General features: G+C 42.0%; 1 protein-coding gene across 2 annotated transcripts in view; it reads left to right on the forward strand.

Annotated features, from left to right (window-relative positions):
- Positions 1 to 12,401, forward strand: part of LOC149307135 (OTU domain-containing protein 7A-like) — a 72,690-nt gene extending 60,289 nt beyond the window's left edge. For both annotated transcript variants that reach the window (XM_089538356.1, XM_089538355.1), the window contains exons 11-13: positions 2,969 to 3,083; positions 3,510 to 3,594; positions 6,563 to 12,401. In XM_089538356.1, coding sequence (XP_089394482.1) covers positions 2,969 to 3,083; positions 3,510 to 3,594; positions 6,563 to 7,978 — 1,616 coding nt within the window. In that variant the 3' untranslated portion in view covers positions 7,979 to 12,401. The remainder of the gene's footprint in view (positions 1 to 2,968; positions 3,084 to 3,509; positions 3,595 to 6,562) is intronic.
- Positions 12,402 to 23,906: the final 11,505 nt, after the last annotated feature.

Consider the following 23,906-nt stretch of genomic DNA (forward strand, 5'->3'; position numbering starts at 1 on the left):
CAGTACAGCATACCAATACAATATAAGACACAATAAAAACAGCAAAAACTTTACATTAAAAATTGCAGTAGCAATTACAATACAATACAATACAATTAAAAAATAAATAAATACCGACCTCTTTAAAAAGGCACTTAAATGCAAACATGAAGTATTTTGTACCCCTCAGCAGCTACATTGTACAACCCAACAAGCGTATCCCGAGATCCTTTACAATGTGACATAGGCCAAAAGTGGCGTGCCACCACCGATACCAGGGTTTAGGAGTGCACAGTAACCGCACACTCCCAACCCCTAGCATGTGACAGTGGTGGCATCATGGTGGCATCCCATCCACACGGGCGCTGCCATGATGACGTAAGCGAAGTGCAGCATGCAGAAGTTGCTGTACGTCACTTATGTCACTGGTGTGCCAGTGGCACACTTGTGACATGCACCCTTAAAAAGAACCCTGTTTTTCCCGGGTTCTTTTTACTGCGGAGGGACGCTGCACAGTTTGCCTGCTGTGGCATCCCTCCAGAGTTAAAATGGATGCCTCCAGCCAACATACACAGCATGAGCCTATCATGTGGTTTTCTGGGGGCTGAGAAGGTGTGATCTGACCAAGGTCACCCAGTGTGTTTCCAGCACTGAACAGGGACTCAAACCCAGAAACCCAGGTCTCCAGAGTTGTAGTCCAGTACACAAGCCACAACACCACAGTGGCTCTCCCAGATTGCAAATACTGCTATTACTGAAGTTGTGCTTCATCGACATGCGCTCTTGAATTAGAGAGGCTGAGTAATTGCTGTGCTTTGGTGCCACCTGGTGAAAAATGGCTCATAATACAAACTCTCATGTCTTTCCTCATAAACTGCATTATTTGATCCCCTGCAAAATATTGACTTTGGCGGGTTACAAACGGCCCTCAAGGGGCTGTTTTCCCACCGCCACCATTCGCTGCGTAGGGAAGCCCCAGTGGCCAGACCGAAATGGCGCTCCTTTTCGAAACGTGGAAGTAGCGCTGCGAGGGGCGTAGCACGCCCTCACGACGTCACTTCCGCCACGACACGCCTGGACGCACAGCATCCAATACATCAAAATGGCGGCGCCCATGTGGATGGGCGCCGCCATTTACGACGCGCTCCACGCATACTAGGAGGAAGGGCCGTGAGTAAGGTAAGAACCTTCCTAACCCTAATACGGCCCTTCCTAACCCTAGTACGCGCAGAGCGCATACTTTATGGCGGTTTGTAACCTGCCTTTGTATTAGAAGTTATGATAGAAATTGTATGCATTGTTTGCTATTTTTCTCTGCATGTGGCATGCTCTGAACACTTGAAAATGTCTAGTACTGTAGTAACATAAATGTCTCATGCACAATAAGATTATTCTCAAGCATTGAGAGTCGGAAACAACGGTGTTCCTAGTTACAGAATGTAAGATTTCACTGGCTGTTTATTAGCACACAGTAGGATGCTCTTCACTGCTTCTCTGTTCATTGTCAAATGGCTGTTTTAATAAAGAAGTGTTTTCCTAAGACCTAGAGTTTAAAAAGTGATTCTCAGCAATGTTTTTGCTCATTGCTATTTTTTGCCAGAAGTGATGATGCCACTTCAGGGAATAAGGGAGGAAATTAGATACCAATGAAAGGGTAGCGGTTTATGGTACCTCAGCTAAGGATGGATGGAGGATGGATGGATGGATGGATGGATGGATGGATGGATGGATGGATAAAGATCAGGTTATAATTTTTTGCAGTCTGGTCTGTGGATCCAGCATGGTGTAATGGTTTAGTATTGGGCTATGACTCTAGAGTCCAGGGTTCGATTCCCAGCTCAGCCATGAAACCCACTGGGTGACCCTTGACAGGCCACATGCTCTCGGCCTCAGAGGAAGGCAATGGCAAACCTCCTCTGAACCAAACCTGCCAAGAAAATCCCTTGGCAGGGTCTCCATAAGTTGGAAAACACCTGAAGGCACTCAACACACACACACATACTACACACACTGATGAAGAGCCATTTGACATATTTTCACCTTACTATGCGCAGTGACACCCTGAAGCAAACGTTGTGTCGTTTCTGTGTGCGTTTAAGTCATTTGCAACTTATGCGGACTCTTAGTGGAACTGAAAGCATGTCACTCACCCAAAGTCACCCAGAGGGGTTCCATGGCTGAGCAAGGAGTCGAATCCTGGTCTCCAGAGTCGTAGTCTAACGTTCACACCGCTACACCATTCTTCCTCTTTTCTTTACTTCTATATATACACAGTGGACCATTATATCTTGGTATCTGCTGGGGTTTGGTTCCAGGAGCCACTATGGATAGCAAAATCTGTGGATGTTCAAGTTCCATTTTATACAGTGGCATAGTAAAATGGCATCCCTTATGTAAAATGGCAAAATCAAGGTTTGCGTTTTGGATTTTTTTCCCCATGGGGGGATATTTTCACTTCCAGCATCCACTGGATTCCTGGATTCCATGGATGCAGTATCCATGGATGCACAATCCATGGATACGGAGGGCCAATAATAATAATAATAATAATAATAATAATAATAACAACAACAACAACAACAACAACAACAACAACAATATTTCTTACCCACCTCTCCTCATGGCTCGACATATGACATAGCCTCAAAAAGAGAAGCAAGAGCAAGAGCCTTATTGCATTATTAAACAAACCCGAGAGGGAAACAAAAAGGCAGCATGGTTTTTTCCCCTTCCCTCCACATGACATTGTTCTCTTTCATTCTCTTCCGGTTGTAAAACTGTTGGAGAGGGTCATAAAAGTGTCCTAAAAGTGTCCCTTTTGCCAAACTGAAATAATCTGTTTGGCAATAATGATGCTTTTACAATGCAACTGTTTGAATGTGTGTCCCTAAAATGTTTACTTTCTTTTCCTTTCCTTCAACCAATTCTCATTTCTTATGCTCTCCTATCCATGCTGATTCCATCTCTTCTGATCGCTTCTCTCCACCAGCGGTGATTCCTCTGACGGACTCCGAACACAAGCTCCTGCCTTTGCACTTTGCGGTGGATCCAGGGAAAGATTGGGAGTGGGGGAAGGATGACAATGATAACGCCAAGCTGGCCAAGTAAGACCTTTTCCCATCATTTGGATTTTAGCCGCTTAACCTGAAGACAGACACCTGTCTACCTACTTAAGCCTCCTGGTGGACTTCTTTGTAGCATCCCCAAAACAAATAGTCCCATATGCTTAGGGCTTGTCAAAGTTCATTGGTTAGTTGTTAGGATTGTTTGAGATTCATTACAAAAAATCACCGCAACCGACAAGACCAGTGCAGGCTGCACTTCGCACGTAATGGTTCTCCAATTCCAGGAGAAGCAGAACGATTTAATTTCCTTTGGAGAGCCTGGAGAACAGGAACAGCTGTCCAAAAGTGAGCTGGTTAAAATGACTCTTTTCTATTTCTCTTGACTAAAAGTGAGCAATCTGTAGTTGTCACTTTCCAGTAATTGTGGTGTGGTCTTTCTCTTTTTCTCTCTCTCCCTTTTCTCAGCTTGATTCTGTCTCTGGAGGCAAAGCTTAATCTTCTGCACAGTTACATGAATGTAACCTGGATACGCATACCATCGGAAACACGGGTAACCCCTTTACTCTCTATAAGCCAATTTGAGAGACATAAGGTTGCATCGGCACAGCTGAATTAATACTATTTGACATGGCTTTAATTGTCATGGTTCCATGCTATGGAATTCTGGGATTTGTAGTTTGTTGTGGCACCAAGGTGCTCTGACAGAGAAGGTTCAATAGCTCACCAAACTACAAATCCAAGGATTGATTCCATAGCACTGAACCATGGCCATTAAAGCAGTGTCAAATGGCTTTTCTGAAGTGCAGATGCAGGTTATTTCTGCAGTGCAGATGCAGCCTAAGCTTTAGGTTCTACAACTTTATGCTGAGAAAGGAGCTTATGAAACCAGATGAGCTAATGTTAGGTTTCCAGCACCAGTGCAAGGACATTTTGTCCATCTGTGCTTTGTTTCTGTGGAGTTGCATTTTGAGGAAGTCCCTTTGTAGCACCATTCATTATGCAAGAGGCGTTGGGGATTCAGAGGAAAAGCAAGAGAGGGAACGGATCTGAGCTCTGTACCTTTCTAGACATCTTGCAATTTCTGATAACTAGTATGTCTCCCCACTTCTGCAGCTAAATAGCAACATCAGATTAGACTGTATGTCAAGTAATGCAAATGAGAAACACCTGTGAAATTATCCAGAATCCCAAAATCCGAAGTCCTCCAAAATCCAAAATCATCCACTTGGGTTGCTGAGAGAGTGACACCTTTGCGTTCTGATGGTTCAATGCACACAAACTTCGTTTCATGCACAACATTGTTAAAAATATCATGCATAAAATTACCTTCAGGCTATAGAAAACATAAATGAACTTGATGTTTAGACTTGGGTTTCATCTCCAAGGGATCTCATTATATAGATGCAAATACTCCAAACTCTGAAGAAATCCAAAATCCAGAACACTTCTAATCCAAAGCATTTTGGATAAGGGAGACTCAACTAATTATCATTAATTATACAAGAAAAAATCGATTTGCTTAACTCTCTTTATGCCTTTTATTGAATGGCTGAATGATCATGTCACATGTTTTTTTCCTCTCTCACCCATCCTTGAAAACTGATTTGTCCAAGGCTTAAGAAAGTAAATTCTACCTTATGTATAATGCCAAGCGCAAAATTCTGTTCAGCTGACCTTTTTTCTATATAGAGATAGGGAAATTTGTTAATAATATTGTCTCCTATGCAACACTGACAAATGTTGCCTCCAGATAAGTGAGTGATCAAAATTGGGCAAGGAAAAAACAATTTCTTGTGTCTAGAACATTTTATGAGTCTCAGAGACAATTTTTTAAAGGTCCCATTGATTAAAATGGCATAGTAAAATTGCCTCCCTTATATAAAATACCACAACCAAAGTTTGCTCTTTGGAATTTGTATTTTTAAAAATATTTTCAAGCTGTGGATGGTTGAATCCATGCATAAAGAATCTGTGGATATGGAAGGCCAACTGAATTTCTGAAGCTGGAGAGAGATGCAGCTGGAAAGAGATGCAAGGATCTGTAAAATAGCAGGAGGCATGGATTTGTGCCGAGCGCCGTGCTTGGATTCCCACCATGTCAGAGATTTTCAGTCTCTCTCCAGCTTCATTATGTATCATGTTTATACAAATACAGGTATCCCAAAATCCAAAATAAAATAAAATAAAACTTGAGCCACAGACCTGTACTGTATTTGCAAGGCTGGGGAGAGACACGGCTGGAGAGAGATGTGAGGTTCTGTGAAATGGTGGGAAGTGTGGATTCATGCCAAGCATTATGCTTGCATCCCCCCCATTTCCCATATCCTCAGTCTCTCTCCAGCCTCATGTGTATGCAAATACGGGTATTCCAAAATGAAATTTTAAAAAATGAGCTTTGTACCTGTACTGTATTTGCAAGGCTGGAGAGAGATGCAAAGATCTTTGAAATGGCAGGAGGCGTTGATTCATGCCAAACACTATGCTTGGATTGCCACCATTTCCCAGAGTCTCTCTCCAGCCTCATTATGTCCCATTATGTATGTGAAAATACAGGTATTCCCAAATCTGAAGCAATCCAAAATACAGTGGATCCTTGTTATACGCTGGGGTTTGGTTCCAAGATCCCCCGTGTATAACAAAATCCGTGTATGCTCAAGTCCCATTAAGTATAATGACATAGCAAAATGGTGTCCCTAATAAAAAATGGAACATCAAGGTAAATTTATACTTTTTTGGAACATTTTCAAACCGTGTATGCTTGAATCCGTGTATAAAAAATCCGTGTATAAGAAGGGCCGACTGTACAGAATATTTCTGGTCCAAACCATTCCAGATAATGGATGCTCAATCCTTATAACTGCCTCATCTTGGCCCATCAGTGTAGTCCCACTTTGAATGATCCCTTTATTTTTCAGATTGTAAACATCATAAATATCTGCACATTTGTATTTTGGCTGGTTTTACTTAGGTGTACTGGTATATTTGTCAGTTTGTTTTTACTGGTCAATACTACTGTATATACTCATGTATAAGTCTAGAAATGTAGGTTAAAAAATTGACCCAAAAAACCCGAGTCAACTTATCCATGGATCAATGTAAGTACTGCATTTTAAGTTGCATGCATGCAAATGCCCTGGAAGAAGCATTGACCCCCTTCTACTCTCTCATCCATCCAGCCTTTAGTATGAGCACAAATAGTTATGCCTGCTGGAATTTTGTAAGTTCTTTGGCATTGTTCCTTGGCTTCATCCTTTACATCCTTCATTACATGCCCCTGAGTTTTACCCTCAACTTATCCACGGGTCATATCAAAATCCACAATTTTGGCCCCAAAACCTGCCCTCGACTTATACATGAGATCAACTTATAGTGAAGTATATACAGTAATATATTTTTGAGATACTTTGGTCGAAGACCGTAGATAAAATTGATTGATTGATCATAAAAAATCCGCATTGAAATGCTGAGAGTATGAGAATGCTCCTCGTTTCTAATTGTTGCCTTGCTTCTCCTGATAGGCTCCTCTGGCTCAGCCAGAGTCTCCAACCGCATCGGCAGGAGAGGATGTTCAATCTCTCGCCGATTCCATGGACTCAGACAGAGATTCCATCTGCAGTAATTCTAACGGCAATAATGGCAAAAACGGGAAAGAGAAAGAGAAACAAAGAAAGGAGAAAGAGAAAAACCGGGCCGATTCAGTGGCTAACAAACTTGGAAGCCTCAGTAAAACCCTTGGCATTAAGCTAAAGAAGAACATGGGTGGACTGGGTGGCCTTGTTCATGGCAAAATGAGCAGAGCCAATTCGGGGAACGGGAAAAACGGGGAGATCATTGAGAAAGTGAAGGAGAAGAAATCCAAGTCCCGCAAAGGGAGTAAAGAGGAATCAGGCCAGTCGGCGAGCACCTCCCCTTCCGAAAAGACCACCCCATCTCCCACCGAAAAAGCAAGCATCTCACCGGTCGAAAAAATGAACTCCAAATCCCCTTCAGATAAGCAGTCCGACCCGTGGAAGTACAGCACGGACGTGAAGCTGAGCCTCAACATTTTGAGGGCTGCCATGCAAGGGGAGCGGAAATTCATTTTTGCTGGCCTTCTCCTGACCAGCCATCGTCATCAGTTCCACGAGGAGATGATCGGCTATTACTTGACCAGTGCCCAGGAGCGCTTCAGCGCCGAACAAGAACAGAAGAGGAAAGAGGCCGAGAAAAAAGCCAGCCTCGCCGGGTCCTCGTGCCGGAAGCTGGAGCAAGAAGCGTTCTCCAAAGAGAAGCTGGAATCATCTCCTCAGGGAAGGGCATCACCAGTCTTGCCTCAAAGCCATACAACCCAACTGGTTTTAAAGTTTAAGGACCGCACGAGCCCCATGCCCGGGTCGTTTTCCTCACCTGCCAAGAAAAGCGGACCCATCCCAGTGTCTGCCCACTATAGCCATACGCCCCCCGTTCAAAGGCAGAGCGTCATCCACTTGCATGAGGTCAACTCCAAGCCATCCAGCTTCCAAGATGATACCTACAAGCCGGTGGTTGGTACCTTAAAAACGTGCGCCACGTACCCCCAACAGAACCGGTCGTTGTCTTCGCAGAGTTATAGCCCGGCCCGGATAGTAGGCATCCGTACGGTCAACACGGTGGAGTCCCTGACCTACGCCATGCCTACGGACCACAAGTCGCAAACGTACACCAACGGGTTTAATACCAGCGACATCCAAGACTGCTTAGAATATGCCGACGAGGAAGCACCTCAGACCTGGTTAAACAATGACAAAAACCGAGGCCGGAGCACGGTTTGCCCCATTTATTCTATCCAGCAGAACCACTGCAAGAAGGAGAACTGCTCCTTCTACGGTCGCCCTGAGACTGAAAACTATTGCTCCTACTGCTACAAGGAGGAGATAAAACGCAGGGAGCGGGAAAACAAGGGCCACCGACATTAAAGATGGTGGAGCAATCCCCATGACTATTTATTTCCTCCATTTTTCTTACTTAGGAAATATCTTATCAGCGCATTATGGGAGGACGAAGGAGGGAATCCTACAAAGGGATCTACGGGGAGAAAGGTCTAAGCTTATTTTTTTGTTCTTTTTCTTGGGTGAAGAGAAACAAGGATAATTTATCATAAAGAATTTATTGTTTTCCATGTTGTGGTTGTCTTTTTTACACACACTGGTAAGCTGAAAGGTTGTTTACTCCTTTGTCAGTGCTATGTATATGTGTGGTCAAAATTTTACTAATGGTGCCTGAACTTACACTGACATCACTCAGGTAGTAGAAAGTTAGGAGGGGAAAAAAGTCATAATACCTGGAGATGTGGTATTGTATGTAATAAGATTGTGTCTGCCTCGTTCTATAGAGCCATTTCACTCTTTTTTAAGAAATTAACTTTTCATGGTCTTCCCCATTCCCTTTTGTCAAGCTTGGAGGGGACAGGTATAGTAACTGTGTATGCTAACGTTTTTTGCTATAAACATTTGTATGGTTTTAGGACTACCACTTCTTTATGGATACACAAATGAAGGTCTGGATTCATGAGCGCAGGTGTATTTCCCCTGAAACATGCATTCTTGGATGTATTGACGTAAGCAGACATAAATACCAGAGAATGAAAAGCCTATTGGCATACTATTTCGAGCCCTCGAGCTCAAAAATAAGCACCTTTTACAATTTAATGAGGAGGTGTCCATAGGAGAGGGAAGAATATCAATTATTGCTTTGTAGGTTAGTCCTTCCATTGCTGTTCAATGCAAACCGAATAGCCTGTATCCCATTGACCGTTTCTCAACGGTTTAACACAGTCTAGCAATAATGGTTATTGAAGCCGCATTCTTTAGCTATTAGTTCCTAGGAAATATTGGAAAGTTGTCAATATGCAAGCAAGATTTAATAATGGTTCATGCAGCCCAAGGTAGACTTGCTGCCTCTTTGCACAGAAGTAAAAATGGCAATGGTTAATTTGGACATAGTCTCTCAGCCTCAAGGGAAGGCAATGGCCAACCTCCACTGTATAAGTGTTGCCAATAAAACCCCATGATAGGTTTGCCTTAGGGTCACCATAAGTCAGAAACAACTGGAAGGCACACAAGAGCAACAAAAAAAATCTATTTTTTAAACAACATACCCATAGGTTTGTTTATTCATTTATTTATTTTATTTGCTTCACTTATATGCTGCCTTTCTCCCAAGTGGGACCCAAGGTGGCTTCCAAGGAAATGTCTGGTTGTTCCTTTGTGGCTGATGCTGGAAGGGTCAGAAATGTAACTCACTGGTCTGTAAAATGCCTACCCTGCGTAAAAGACATTAAAACTTCATAGCAGCACTTTGAACTGGGCCCAGAAGCAAAAAAAGGCAGTCCATGTAGCTCATCCAGGATCAATGTAAAACTGTATATACTCATGTATAAGTCTAGAAATGTTAGTCAAAAAAACGACCCCCAAAACCTGGGATGACTTATCATGTAAATACTGTACTTTAACTCTTATAAAAAAGGGAACTATCCCCTGGATGGCAAGGAAAGGCAAGAGCATAATGTGTCCTGGAAGCACTGACCCCCTTCTACTCTCTCATCCATCCAGCCTTTAGTTTGAGCCCAAACATTTATATCTGCCAGAATTGTGTAAGTTCTTTGGCATCGTTTTCCTTTGCATCATCGTTTAGATCCATTGTTCCATGTCCCTAGGTTTTACCACCGACTTATCCATGCGTCATGTCAAAATCCATCATTTTGTCCCCAAAACCTGCCCTTGACTTGTACATGAGGTTGATTTATTGTTGAGTATATACAGTATGTGCATTTAGCCCCTGTTGGCATCCATGTTGATGAACTCTGCACTAAGTGAACCTTGCAACCACCTTTGAAGGCATCTCCACATTGCAATAGTCCGGATATCACCAGGAGATGAGTAAGTTAGAGAAGATCTGTCATAGCAAGCTAAAAAATCAAATAGCCTATGCTGGGGGAAAATATTAAATTAAATTGTAGATATCACCATAGCTGCACAGGTAGCACTGAGTTTGGGAGACCCTCCAGGTTATATCATGGCCCCTCGGTGTCCGCTGGGGTTCGCTTCCAGGACCAAAAATCTGTGGATGCTCAGATCCCATTATATACAATGGCATGGTAAAATGGTGTCCCTTATATAAAATGGCAAAAAAAATCACGGTTTGCTTTTTTAAAAATGTATTTTAAAATATTTTTGAACTGTGCATGGTTGAATCCATGGATAAAGAATTGATGGCTACGTAGGATCGATGGTGCTTGAAATATATCCAAGACAATAGGGAATGGTATAAATATGATAGGGCTATAATGCTTTATGAATCCAGGCATGTAGTTTGTGTATCCCTGAGAAGTTTACAGACTACGTGGTCTTCGAAAGTGTCCCCTAAACTGGAAACCCCTAGGTTTCACCACCCTTAACATACAACTGTGAGCAAATGGGGCCTTGGTCCCTATTCTGTCATGGGAAGTCCCTGCAAGGAAGAGGATCAGCTGTGCATTGGACGCAGCATGGGCTTTGCAGTCTTCTTGACCAGCTTTGCCACTTATTTGAACGTGAAGGAAAAGGGCACTTTCCTGCCCCTTCTTTTCGGGGACTCTTCCCTTGTTCTCTCTCTGTGCTTCCAGTTCAAAATCCAAGTGCAAAAATGCTAAGTCCATTTGAACCACTTTTGGGGTGGTTTGCTTGCAAGGGTTTTGGACGCTCCCATTTTGAACGACAACGACAGCGTCTTGACCTCTGGGGGTTTGGGTTGCAGCAATTGCTCATGTGTTTCTTTGGCCAAAGAAATCTGTGGTACCAAGTGGAGTTATCTTGTGATTGTATTTGTTATAGAGAGAGGTAAATCAGGAATGATATTTTGAAGAAGAAAAAGAGTTTTAGGAAAGCAAAGATTAGTAATGACTAATGCATTTTATGTTGGAACACCCTTTGATTTTCCTATCAGCTAGGCATGATAAATTGGCTATTAATAATGTTTGATTCTCCCTTTTGATTCAGGTTAGAATATTTTTTTGCAGTCTGGTTACTGATGAAGAGCCATTTGAAATATTTTCAGATGCAGGTTACTACAGGTTGGAGTTTATCACACCAGGGCTAATTTCAGCATTAAAGAGAGATTAAAGGGCATTTAAAGCATCCCGCAAATGAAGTGGAAATGGCGAGTGACTGCGCGAATGATTATCACACACAATTGTGCAAATAAGGTGATATCGGAATGCATTGTCGCTGAAATCCCAAAAGTAAGAAGGTGCGCATTAATGCTTCTTTGCCACTTTAACAGCGGTTTTTGTGCAACGTCGTGTGAAATCATTTTGCGTAATTACACGATTTTTCTGGGATATTCACGGAATAAACTCCAAATCTCCTTCGTGTGATAAACTCCATAGATTTATAGTTTGGCAAAGCACCAGACCTCTCTAGGCTAAATATGAAACTACAAATCCAGGATTGCAGTAATCCAATATACCTGCATGGCAGGGGGTTAGGCATGAGGTCTCTTCCAATGCTATGATTCCACAGGATGGAGCCAAGATCATTAAAGTGGTGTCAAACTGTATGGAAAAGCTAATGGTGGAGAGTTGGCGGATACTTATTTTTTGACTAGGAAAGGGCAGGCTTCCAATACTTATACGAAGCCTGGTCAATGTAGAAGCTTCATGCTGCTTTCCAGTTGCCAAAGCCAGTGATGCATACTCCCTGTTATTACTTTATGTGCCTGATATTTTTTTTACTTTAAGGCCTGAGGATTGACAGTACAGAAGGCTAGTTGTCAGACTGAAATGCTATGGTTTTACGTCAAGCAACTTGGGTCCCTGACAAATAGACGCACAACTCAGGGTCAACTTTGTAAGCACTCAGATTGCTGATAGTTATGTCTTGCGACCACACACAAAAAACGGGGGGAGCCGACTTGGGAAATGACAAGCGCTCATGATTTATGGCAATGGTTCCCAAACTTTGGTCCTCCAAGTGTTTGGGACTTCAGCTTACAGAATTCCTGACCGTTGGCCAAATTGCTAGAGCTTCTGGGAGCTGAAGTCCAAAACACCTGAAGGACCAAAGTTTGGGAGCCATTGATATATGTGATCCCTGCCATTCAAACGGCCATGTCCAATGCACGACAGTTATGAGTGGTCTTGACCTTGGTGTTTTTAGAGATCTGTTTGTCTAAGGGCACATCTGCACTGCAGAAATAATGCAGTTGGACACCACTTTAAGTGCTGTAGCTCCATCCTAGGGAATCCTGAGATTTATAGTGTTGCAAGCCTTCTCTGCCAAAGAATGCTGGCGCCTCACCAAACTACAAGTCCCAGGCTGGAACCATGGCAACTGCATTGTTTCTATAGTACAATATATATATATATATTGATTGCCTTCGGCTGTAGACTACAATAAAGGCTTTACTTACTTGCATTATTTCTACAGTGTAGATGCACCCAAGTTTCTTTTGAAAGTTAGATCAATTATTTCTTTAGCGCTGAAGGAAGCGTCAGTAGAAATGGTACAGTTGCCAAATTTCTTCTCAGAACAAATTAAGTATCTTTGAAATTTATCATTCCTGAAATATTTTTATTGTTTCGTAATTTGGAAAGCCAAAACACCTGAATGAATCCTCTCGCGTTCCTGCTCATTCTCTCTTATTCTCCTTCTCCTCCTTTCTCTCCTTCTCTCTTTCTCTCTGTTTTCCTCAACTCTTGTATTTATTCCTTTTTTGCTTGTGCCAGTGATTCGTGAGTTGGTCACTTGGTCGTAGACAATTCAATATATATAAAAGGGCTAAGGGCTTATGGGAGATTATTTCCAAGTCAGGAAGGCAAGGGCTGTGCAAAGGATGAAGAAAATATATATATATGAATATAAGTATATATATTCTGTTGTAGATATGGGAATCTGCATGTCACGTCAGAGGCTGTTTCACCAAATATAGGCACGGTTCACTAGGACGTTGTGTAGAATCGAAATGGACCTACACAAGAGTGGATTGATGTTCTTGCACACTCTTTGGCGAGATTCGTGCGAGAAGCATTTCCATTGGACTGAGCCTCTTTGGTGCATCAGAAATCCAAAAGATGGAACAGTGGTTGAATGTAATGTGTTGCTAACTGTTCTAGAGAAAAGTGATGATGATTTTACAGATGAAAATGATAATGATAATCTTTTATGGTTCAAATAAAGTATATAAATGTACTGCTACTAGGCACCCAGAGGGCAAAAAATAATAATGATATGTGTATTGTGGAAAGAAGCCTGTTTTGCTTCAGTTGTTTCAAACCGTTCATCCAAAATGTGTGAAAAGACCGGAAAATATGCAAAATGTTGTCGACCTTTCTTCTGTGGGCTCTAAGGGAAGGATGATGAAGAAAAGCGCGTATATAACGTGTAGGCATTCCCACACTTTGTAATAAATACACTTAAAAGAAGTATTTGAAAACAAAACAAAAAAGGGCTAATGAATGAATAAAAATGTGATATACTTGTGTTTACAGATAACTTGTGTTGTGTGTTGTGGGTGAGTTCGAGGAAATTTGTCAGATTTGGCTGCAAGAGTTTTCTCTGTTGCTATATGGCCCCAAGTTCAATCGGTTCCTCCCTGACATTCTTTCAGTGCAAGGCCAGGGCCTTTTCTTACTCTTCTGAAATCCAGAGATCATGCAAATTCCTTTCTCCGATCCAACCTGCATTAAAAAATGTGTCCGAGCGCCATTCTCTGCTTCAACCCTGCCCTTAGAGATGGAGTAATGTAATACAGAGAGCCAGTGTAGCCTAGTGGTTTGAGCATTGGGCTGCTACTCTGGAGACCAGGGTTCAAATGCTTGCTAAGCCGTGGACTTTGGGCAAGTCATACTCTCTCAGCCTCAGAGGAAGACACTGGTGGCTTTTGAGTTACAAATCTTGCCAAGAAAGCCCCATGATAGGTTTGCCATAGGGTTGCTATAAGTCAGAAACAAGGTACACAACTACAACAACGTAATATGGGATGGATTATACATAGGTAATGTGTGCCTGCTTCCAACATAAAATGAGCCCAGAGTAAGAGCCCAGAAGGAAGGGCTGCATATTGTAGCCATGTTTCAAGAAATAAAAGCCTGTACAAATGGGCACTTTGCCTGGGCCCAAACTAGAGTTGCGCAGGGGCTAAGCGTTTACATGCTCAGCAACCTTATCGCACACCCTGGCCGCTATCATGGCACATGCCTGTCCATATGGGACGCGCTATGATGATGTCCACACGATGCAGCACCCAAACAGCACCGTGCTGCACTGACATCATCATGGCATGCATGTGCCAATGGCGCCCCGCGCATGGCATGAAAAGAAACCCACCAAAGAGTGGGTTCTTTTTCTGGTCTCCATCCCCTTCATCTGTCCAGCCCCTTCATCTGCAATATGCAGCTCTTACTCTATGCTCATTTTACATTGGAAACGGATGTATTGCCCTTCCTATGTTACGAGACAATTTGGTTATAGTGATCCCTCCACATTTGCTGGGGTTATGTCTGAAGGACCCCCGTGAATGTAGAAAAAACGAAAATACAAAATAACCATTATTCTTTTTACCTAAGAGAACACCTCCCTAGGAATCTCCATGTCCTCCAGTGCAACTCTGTGATCAAAATCTGTCAGATATTGATCATAGAATCATGCTGGAGGATCTACAAATGCCTAGAGAAGTGTTTCCTCTAGGAACTTCTAGGTTTTCCAGCGCAACTCTGTGGTCAATGTCTGGCAGAGTTGCGCCAGAGGGCCTGGAGATTCCTAGAGAGAATGCATCAATCCAAACCACAAATAATCCAATCTGCAAAAGTCAAGGCCGCAAATGTGGAGGGTCAACTGTATTTCAGTTTCTTCTTCTAGTGAAAATCTAATGTTAAATATTAAGAGAGATCTGACCACTGAGAGGGTGAAGAGCATTGCAATGTGCTTAGAAGTGGCACAAACCCTTCTCAAGGAGGTTTAAGTATGTGCTTTTTCTACAAAAGATCAAAAAAGATGATATCAGGCGCAGGATTCAACCCCATGAGAATCCCAGCTTTCTTTCTTTCCTTCCTTTTTTCCGTAGCCCTTATGGCTACAAAGATATACTTGAAAATACGTCAAGAGATGCTCGCTAAAAAGTTCAGCATCAGAGAGGCATCCATATAGCTCTGTGCCAAGGCACTGTGACTGGGAAATCCAGAATTAATTTATGCAATTTTTTAAAAAATAGCAGAATAAATCAGGAAGGTGACAAGAACTTTTGCAAATCTATCCATCGGTGCAACATCTGTTGGATAGGACAATTCACCTTTTTCTAGATAATGGGATTTGGGTTGCCTAGGGGCCGAATTGCAATCCTTTTCCTAGTTCTGTTTGGCCCAAATGCATTAAAATTAAATTAGCATCAGTTTTTATATGACCTGGGCGCAGAAGCAAAAACTGACTTTGGATGTCAGGTCCAGATCTGAAGTAATAGTGTCTTCAGGACAATGATACAAGAAAGCTGCATTTCTTGTTTTTTTAATCATCACCTTGGCCATGTCTTTGTCTTAATGCCCAAGGATGAGTAGCGCAGTGTAAGCTACATTGCCATGGCGGTGCTTCATTACGTTGACCATTGGACTGGAATAATGACAAGTTGTGGCATCCTTTGTAAAAAAGGAAAAATGCTTATTCATAACAGAAGGTCCTCTAATGATGCAATGCGCCATTGGAACAAAGTGTATTACTCATGGAACCACACATTTTAAGACAGTTTGGAGATTTGCCAATAGTGAATAGTTGCAGGAACCGCCGTGGCATAGTGATTTGAGCTTTGGGTTAGGCCCTGTACAGAGTGTTGATGCTCGACACCCTTACGCCGCCACCAGGGTGTCATTTTGATGTGTGCTGGTCTACATGGTGCATGCCATAATGATGCCACTCTGGCACTGCATCTACACAATGCAGTGTCAAAAGGGTGTCATAACGCCGCGCTGTGGTGGATATGGCACCCTTTGGAGGGCGCAAGGAGGAGCTCCTTTTTGCATCCTCCAAAGGCTGAATCAGGTATGTGACGTGTGATTGCCGCAGTCCCAATTCGAGGCAAAAAGTGGTGGCACCTTGTCGCCCCTTTGGGCTAATATGTATAGCCCCTATGTCTCTGGAAGACCCAGGTTCAATTCCATGCCTGGCCAGAAGACCCACTGGGTGCCCTTGGGCAAGTCACACTCTCTCAACCTCAGAGGATGACAATGACAAACCTCCTTTGAAGAAACTTGCCAAGAAAACCCAATGATACAGTTGCCTTAGGGTCGCCATGAGCTGGAAATGACTTGAAGGCACACAACAACAACATTAACACACCGATTCTATTTGTTCCTTTCCTTCCAAATTACACTTGTTCCAAATATTAAGAAAGCGCTTTAAAGTGAGTGCATGGGGTTGGATCCAGACATAGTAAGGTGTAGATTGCGCCCATTAAAACCAATGGAACCGAATGACTTAATCCTCCCTCATTTCAGGGTTCTGCTCTTAGGAACATCCAACCCATTGTAACCTGAAACAACTAAACCCAAGTGAGGAGCAGTGGGAAATGCAACCCTGCCTTTCTCAAGGGATGTGCATGTTCTTGTGGTGACAGAGCAAAAGAAAATAACAGCTGACCTTGATTGTAAGTGGCTTTTCAGCTCAGACAACATCTAAAACTTTTTGCAATGTACAACTGTGCTCTCTTTGTTTGAAAGTAATGGCAACTTTTGTAGAATTATTGCCAAAATAGAATATGGTTTAGGATTTTGAAAAGAACTTCAGTAAAACTTGTTTGCACATTTGCTTTCCTGTGTACATGATTGTTCTTTTTTTAAAGAAAATCCAGGAAAAGAAGAGTATATTGGGGTTTTTAAAAAAGAAAACAAATCGGAAAAATCCCCGAAAGAAAAGTGTTTGTAAGTGTGTTCTGTTTGTAGACATAAAAGGCTGTATTACGTTGGGGTTTTTTCCAAGCCGAGTTTAAATTATGATATAGAAATTATTTTTATATTGTTTTCCAAAATATGCTACAAAAGCAATATTTTGCGCCTTTATTAGAGAACTGTTGTCATTTTAAGTAGGTCGATGTGGGGAATGTGGTAGTTACTAACCTTGTGAAGAAAGCTTTGTAAATGTGACGATCCACTCCGAATGCTCTTTATCTGTGTATGCCAATGTTTATTGAAGGCTGGAATACAGAATGGTTTTTATTGAAAAGCTTTATATTGTGGTTTATATATTTTGGGTAAAAACAAAAATACACTTTATTCCCCTTTAAGCTTCATTTCTTTCGCCCTCTTTTATAAGACGTTTGCGCCATCAAGTCTGCAGGAGGCTTTTAGCGGCAAGTAAAATATGGGATGATGCTACTATTCCTATATCGCGAAAAGAATGCTTAGATATGAAATCTTCCAACACGATCCCAACACGAAATCTTCCAATGGTAATCACATAAGAAAAAGGGATCTACTTTTTTTTCCGAGAAAGCTAAGATAGAAAATCAATATACGGTCTCTTAAACCCACTGGATAAAACCATCATTTGCTTCCATGGGTTGAGTCTCCCTTAGCCGAAATTCTAAAATCTGAAATATTCCGAATAGCAAAACTTTGTTCATTGGTATTTAAGACAGTGACACTTTTGTTTTCTGATGGTTCAATATTTGCACCTTTTGTTTCACGCACAAAATTGTTTAAAATATTGCAGGAGAATCTTTTATCAGGCGCATATGAAACATAAATGAATTTTGTATTTAGTCCTTGGTCTCATCTCCAAGCCTCCAAGACCAGTATATGCAAATACAGTTATTCCCAAATCCCCCAAAATCCAAAACACTTCTGGTTCGAAGCATTTCAGACAAGGGAGACTCAACCTGTAGTAAAGATATTTATTTTCTTTCCGGTGTCATCTCTGGGTTGCCAAGTTTGACACTTTGGGCAAAGCATTAAGAAAGTTAAAGCAAATAAAAGTGGACACCAACGTTTATGAGAACTCTATCATACCACTTTTCAGACTGAATGTTTTTTGCATCTTAATGGCTGCAACATTGACTATCTGTGTCATGCTTGCAACAAAGATTCATGAGGATGATGGTTTCCTAAATAACTCTCACAGGTATTATCTCTAAAGCATTATGGACCCATCAAAAGAAAGTATGCACACAAATCTCATTGAGAGGATCATTGCAATATAAATAAATAAATCCTGCCATAGCTAGGAGGGACAACACTCTAAAAGGCTGAAGGAATAATGCAGTTTGATATCACTTTGATTGCCATGGCTTAACGCTAAATAATCCTGGGGTTTGTAGTTTGCTATGGCACCAGAGCTCTTTAACAGAGAAGGCTAAATATCACAAAACTTCAGTTCCAAGAATGCCATAGCATAGCATTGAGCCATGGCAGTTAAGGTTGTGTCAAACTGGATTATATCTGCAGTGCAGATGCAGCTAGTCTCTGCAAAAATAAGGCACAGGACCGTATTCTTGAGCAAATTCTTCATGGAAAGGAACCAGCTTTTCCCCGATTTGTATTCATAGCAATACAGGTGGATGGTCTCAGTCAAGGAAGCCATGGCCCTGAGTTTGCAAGAGCCATCGATACTCAGGTGACTTGAAGGTCTCTTATTCATAAGATCACCGTAAGTCGAAATTGACCTAATGGCAATTAACAACAACAACAACAGTGCATGATAAGTATGAAGAACTTTGCCAAGAAAACCCTATGATAGGTTCGCCTTAGGTTTGCTATAAGTTGAAAATCACTGGAAGGCACACAATGACACCAACAAACAATTGGTATGTTGCCTTGTGCCAAACCTCAGATGTTGCCATTAAAACTGTAAGAAAATAAATCCTATTATTATTAAAAACTGCCAGCCATAATAGTTCTTTTTTTTTTAAATTGTTGTAATAAAGATGAAATGTTAAGCTCTGAGTCCTAATGTGTCAAATAGGTAACTTTAGAAACCACAGAATAGGAAAGAGATATAATTAAAATATTCCCCAATTTCTAAAAGACAACAGAAAGCGCTTACATTTGGAAACGGCAATGCTAGTCTTGTTTTCAGATCTGGGCGATTTGATTCAGAGCTTTTTGATGCTTCTAAAACGCAGTGAATAACACCGTTTCCCTCTTTTTGCAATTTATTAATTGCCAGTAATATATGGCAGCTGTGACTTTCGGCTTAGACGCTGCATTTCAGTGGATCATCTTGGAGCTTATATACCGAAAACATGCAATACAGCAGGTGAAATCCTAATGGCTGGTGTGCATTTACCTTGGATATTCCTCTTTGATTTGTGACCCTGTGTCTCCACTCGCACAAAAGCTGCAATTGGGGGCTGCGATGCATTCCTATAAATGTCTGCAGACTGCTTAGAGTCTGGCTAATTATACCTGTATATTGCTTTCCAGTCACCAAAGTCGGGTGCTGTTTGAAGAGAGTTTGTTTTGAAACACACAGATCCTCCATGGCAAAAACGCTCAATGAAAGGGGATGGGGAGGATTCCTAATAATTAGGTAGATGGTTTAGTACCTAGGGCAACAAAGGCATTTTCATGTCGGCAAAGCCCTTGATATCAAAAACCGCTCCTTCCCAAGGCAAGATGAGCCATAGACCAATTTTGCAACATATCCTTTGAGATATTTTTCTATTTTGTGCTTGGGATCTCATTTTGAAGGCTTTATCTTAAAGTGTGAGTGGAGGGGAATAGCAGTGACTCTGTGATTTTATTGCAATCCATTTTACATGTCAAGCCCTCCACAACTGCCATCTGCCGGCCTGAGAGGGAGTTCGCCAGGCAAGTCCAGTTCCATCAGGACTAGCCTGGAAGAAGGAAGAGCCCTCCCTCCAATCCATCTGCCTTGGTCCAGGCCTTAGAGGGAGAGAAGAACCACTGGACCTCATCCCCTTTCCCTCCATCATTCCCTTCTCCTTTTGTTTCGTGTCTTTTAGATTGTAAGCCTTAGGGCAGGGAACTGTCTGATTAAAAATAATATTGTAAGCCGCCCTGAGAGCCATTAGGGCTGAAGGGTGGGACATAAATACCTAAATAAATAAAAATAAATAAAATAAAGATTTGTCTGAAAACCATAAGAGCAATAAGCAATGAAAAATCACAAAGAGCCCAGTAAATATGAAGAGGTAGCTGTGTTGGCCATTTAGCAAAATTCAAACGATGATACCTTTATTGGCCGACTGAAATGCACAATACACTTGTTGCAAGCATTCGATGCAGGCGTCTTCCATCTCCAATTTTGTTCCTCCTGTTTCATAGAATCATAGAATCGTAGAGTTGGAAGAGATCACAAGGGCCATCCAGTCCAACCCCCTGCCATGCAGGAAATCCAAATCAAAGCATCCCCAACAGATGGCTATCTAGCCTCTGCTTAAAGACCTCCAAGGAAGGAGACTCCACTACACTCCGAGGGAGTTTGTTCCACTGTCGAACAGCCCTTACTGTCAGGAAGTTCCTCCTAATGTTGAGGTGGAATCTCTTTTCCTGGAGCTTGCATCCATTGCTCCGGGTCCTAGTCTCTGGAGCAGCAGAAAACAAGCTTGCTCCCTCCTCAATATGACATCCCTTCAAATATTTAAACAGGGCTATCATATCACCGCTTAGCCTTCTCTTCTCCAGGCTAAACATCCCCAGCTCCCTAAGTCGTTCCTTGTAGGGCATGGTTTCCAGACCTTTCACCATTTTAGTCGCTCTCCTTTGGACACGCTCCAGTTTCTCAATGTCCTTTTTTAATTGTGGTTTTTGGTCCATAACATCTTGCCTGATGAAGAAGCCAGTGGAGCTTTGAAATAGAAAATAGAAAATAGCTCAAAAGAGCTATTTCATAATTGGTCTATGGCTCATCTTGTCTTTGGAAGCAGTGGGGGTTTTTATACATCAAGAGCTCTAGTGAACTGATAATTGGGAAACATAGTTCCAAGTCTTTGGGGTGGCATGTGGATTTGCTCTTGCATGGTTCCTTGTATTCGGGCCAAAATCTTCAAGCCACCCTTTCGCTTGCAGGCTGAGTCGCCTTTGTCCAAAATTCTGAAATCTGAAATGTTCCAAAAGCCAAAACCTTTTTTATGGATGGCTAAGAAAGGGACACGTTTGCTTTCTGATTGGTCAATGTATGCAAACTTTGTTTCATGCACCAAATTATTTAAAAATACAGTGCGCCTGCATCATACATGGGCGCACTATACATGGATTTGAGCATATGCTCAAACCTGTGTAGAGCCACGCGGGAGCATGCGGGGCACAAGGGGCGCCACGTCCCATTTGAATGACTGGGACGCGTGCCTGTGGCACAAGTGCCGCCACACCACCACCATGCCACCGTGTGCACGAGTCCCATTCAAGTGAATGGGACTTGAACATACGCGTTTTTTGGCTTATGCAGGGGGGTCCGGAATGGATCCCCCGCGTAAGCCAAGGGTGCACTGAATTGTATAAAATTACCTTCAGACTATGTGTATAAAGTGAATATGAAACATAAATGAATGTTGTGGTTTAGACTTGGGTCCCATCTCCAAGGTATCTCCTTATGTATATGCAAATATGCCAAAATCCAAAACACTTCTGGTCCCAAGCATTTTGGATAAGGGACTCACAAACCTCTAGTTAAACGAATTACAACAAGAAGTAAGAATGCTCAATAATATGAACAGATTATAGACATTTCTTTTCGCACAGGATATGTGTGTTCTTGAAATGTTTTTCTTCATGCAATCTTCCTTCCAGTTAAAACAAAATGCTATATACAGTATATATGAATATGCTCCACCCTCTGACTGAAAAGATGTGCAAGAACTGTTTTTAGAAAACGGATTATTATTTTTTAACATACGAAAGCACTAAAGCAATTTTTATTTTTATTATTTGCAAGAGTTAATATCAAATCTGGCTTCTGTTTCAGAAAATTTCTAGCTCTGGAGTCTCACTCTTTTTATAGAACCGTAATACCTTTCTTTTTAAGGAAAGAGTGCTGCAAGTTACTGATAGTTCTGCAAAATGTGTGGTTGCCTTCTCTATTGTTTGAAACAGAGAGAGGTCCTGGTACCTGTTCAATAAAATTAACTTATTTGTAAAATAGCCATTTCTGTGAATTCTTTTGTAGTACTATCCACTTCAGTTCACATCATATTTATTCATGCCAAACCAAATAGATCCATTAAGGCTTGCAATTAATTGTCTTTTAAATAAGATTGTTTGGGCTCAGTTCTCAGCAAGGCTGAGTTCGGTTTGTATGCAATGGGGTCTTGCAGCATTTTTGGGATTCTGGATATTATCACGCAAGCCCTGTTCTCACTGCAATTAAAAGAATATGGAAACATACCAGTTTGTGAATTATCACTTGTCAGTCACACATAATGGACAACTGGGAGCTGATTGATCGGTTAAAACTATAAAATAAAAGAAACAGAGAAAAAAATAAATGAAATCAAGCAGCTTGGGAATAGTGAACGGGGAAAGGAAGAAGTCGAAACACTGACACCCTGTGACTGCAAATACTGGAACAGGCATGGAAGTGATGCTTGGCACATAATGGACCGCAGTGCAATTGGGAGCGTATTGACTGGTTTTCCTCATCCATGAAAAGGGATGCTGTAACAATGCCTCTAAGCAAAGAAGCGACAAGACGTAGACGATGTTGTGCGATATGTACAGTGCACCCTTGCGTTACGCGGGGATCCATTCTGGACCCCAACAGGTAAGGCAAGTTCCGTGTGTGCTTGAGCCCCATTAAAACTAATGGGGCTCGCGCATGCGATGCGCATGCCATTGACTCTTCGTCACATGGTTTTCAGTGTAAGCTGAAAGCTGCGTATGGTGCACCCGCGTATGACGTATGACATGGGCGTACTGTATTACCAAAAGTGTACAGTTACTATTTTCTAACTGTAATATTGGTTTTAAAGCCTTGTGTGATCATCTCCAAACTGAAAGGAAAAAGCTGGTAGCGTGAGCTCCTGCAGACTTCAGTCTCCTTCCTCAGACGCCTCTGTAGACATAGCGTCATCCATTTCTATCCATCATCCTTTATTTTTTTAATGCATTTATTTAGCATTTGTTTATTAAGCAGGACAGATCATTGCAGCAGTGGAAATCCAAGGATGGTAATATAGATCAAGCATCATTATTCCACAATGATAAAGAGGGCTGCGCAGAGAGAAGGGGAGAGATGGAAGCTTGTCTGGCAAGCTGAAACTCAGATGTATAAACACCCAAATTATCAAGACTTTTCAGGGGAAGAAGGCTCTGGCACAAAGCAGACCCTTGAGATTCATAAGGCCGCTTCTGTTCATTTGAAAAGTTGCATGTGTTTTTCAGTCTGTTTGTTTGTAAGTAACCCAAGGAGGAAACCTTTGCTTGGGTGGAGTTTCCATCTGAGAAGGGAACGGAGGAAATACTTCTGCACCTTGGTTAACAGTCTCTTTGTGACTCAGAGGAACTTGGGGCAAAAACCACACATTTCTGGTTTTGCTTCCCTCTCACCATAGATGTGGCGGTGAGCTTAAAAAGAAAGAAAGAAAGAAAGAAAGAAAGAAAGAAAGAAAGAAAGAAGCTTTCAGGGACAAGGCAGCACACTGTGTGATTTCCTTGGGTTGCTTCAGTATTTTTGGTTGTGTTGTGCAGAATAACCAACTCCTGGTTTCCGTCTTTGAACAGAGATCAGAGACCAAAGCTGGGCTAGGCAGGTAGGTAGGTTGCTAAAACCACTCATTGCTTCCTTTGAGAGGTCCAAAACACACTGCAGAAATAACCCAGTTTCAGGCCGCTGGGCTCAGTGCTAGGGAATCCTGGGAACTGTAGTTTATTGTGGCACCAGTGCACTCTGCCAGAGAAGGCTCATTGTCTCACAAAATGACAGTTCC

Source organism: Sceloporus occidentalis, unplaced genomic scaffold (genome assembly GCF_023333645.1).
Source record: "Sceloporus occidentalis isolate IW3139 unplaced genomic scaffold, rSceOcc1.0.p SCAF_9, whole genome shotgun sequence".
NCBI classification, from domain to species: domain Eukaryota; kingdom Metazoa; phylum Chordata; class Lepidosauria; order Squamata; family Phrynosomatidae; genus Sceloporus; species Sceloporus occidentalis.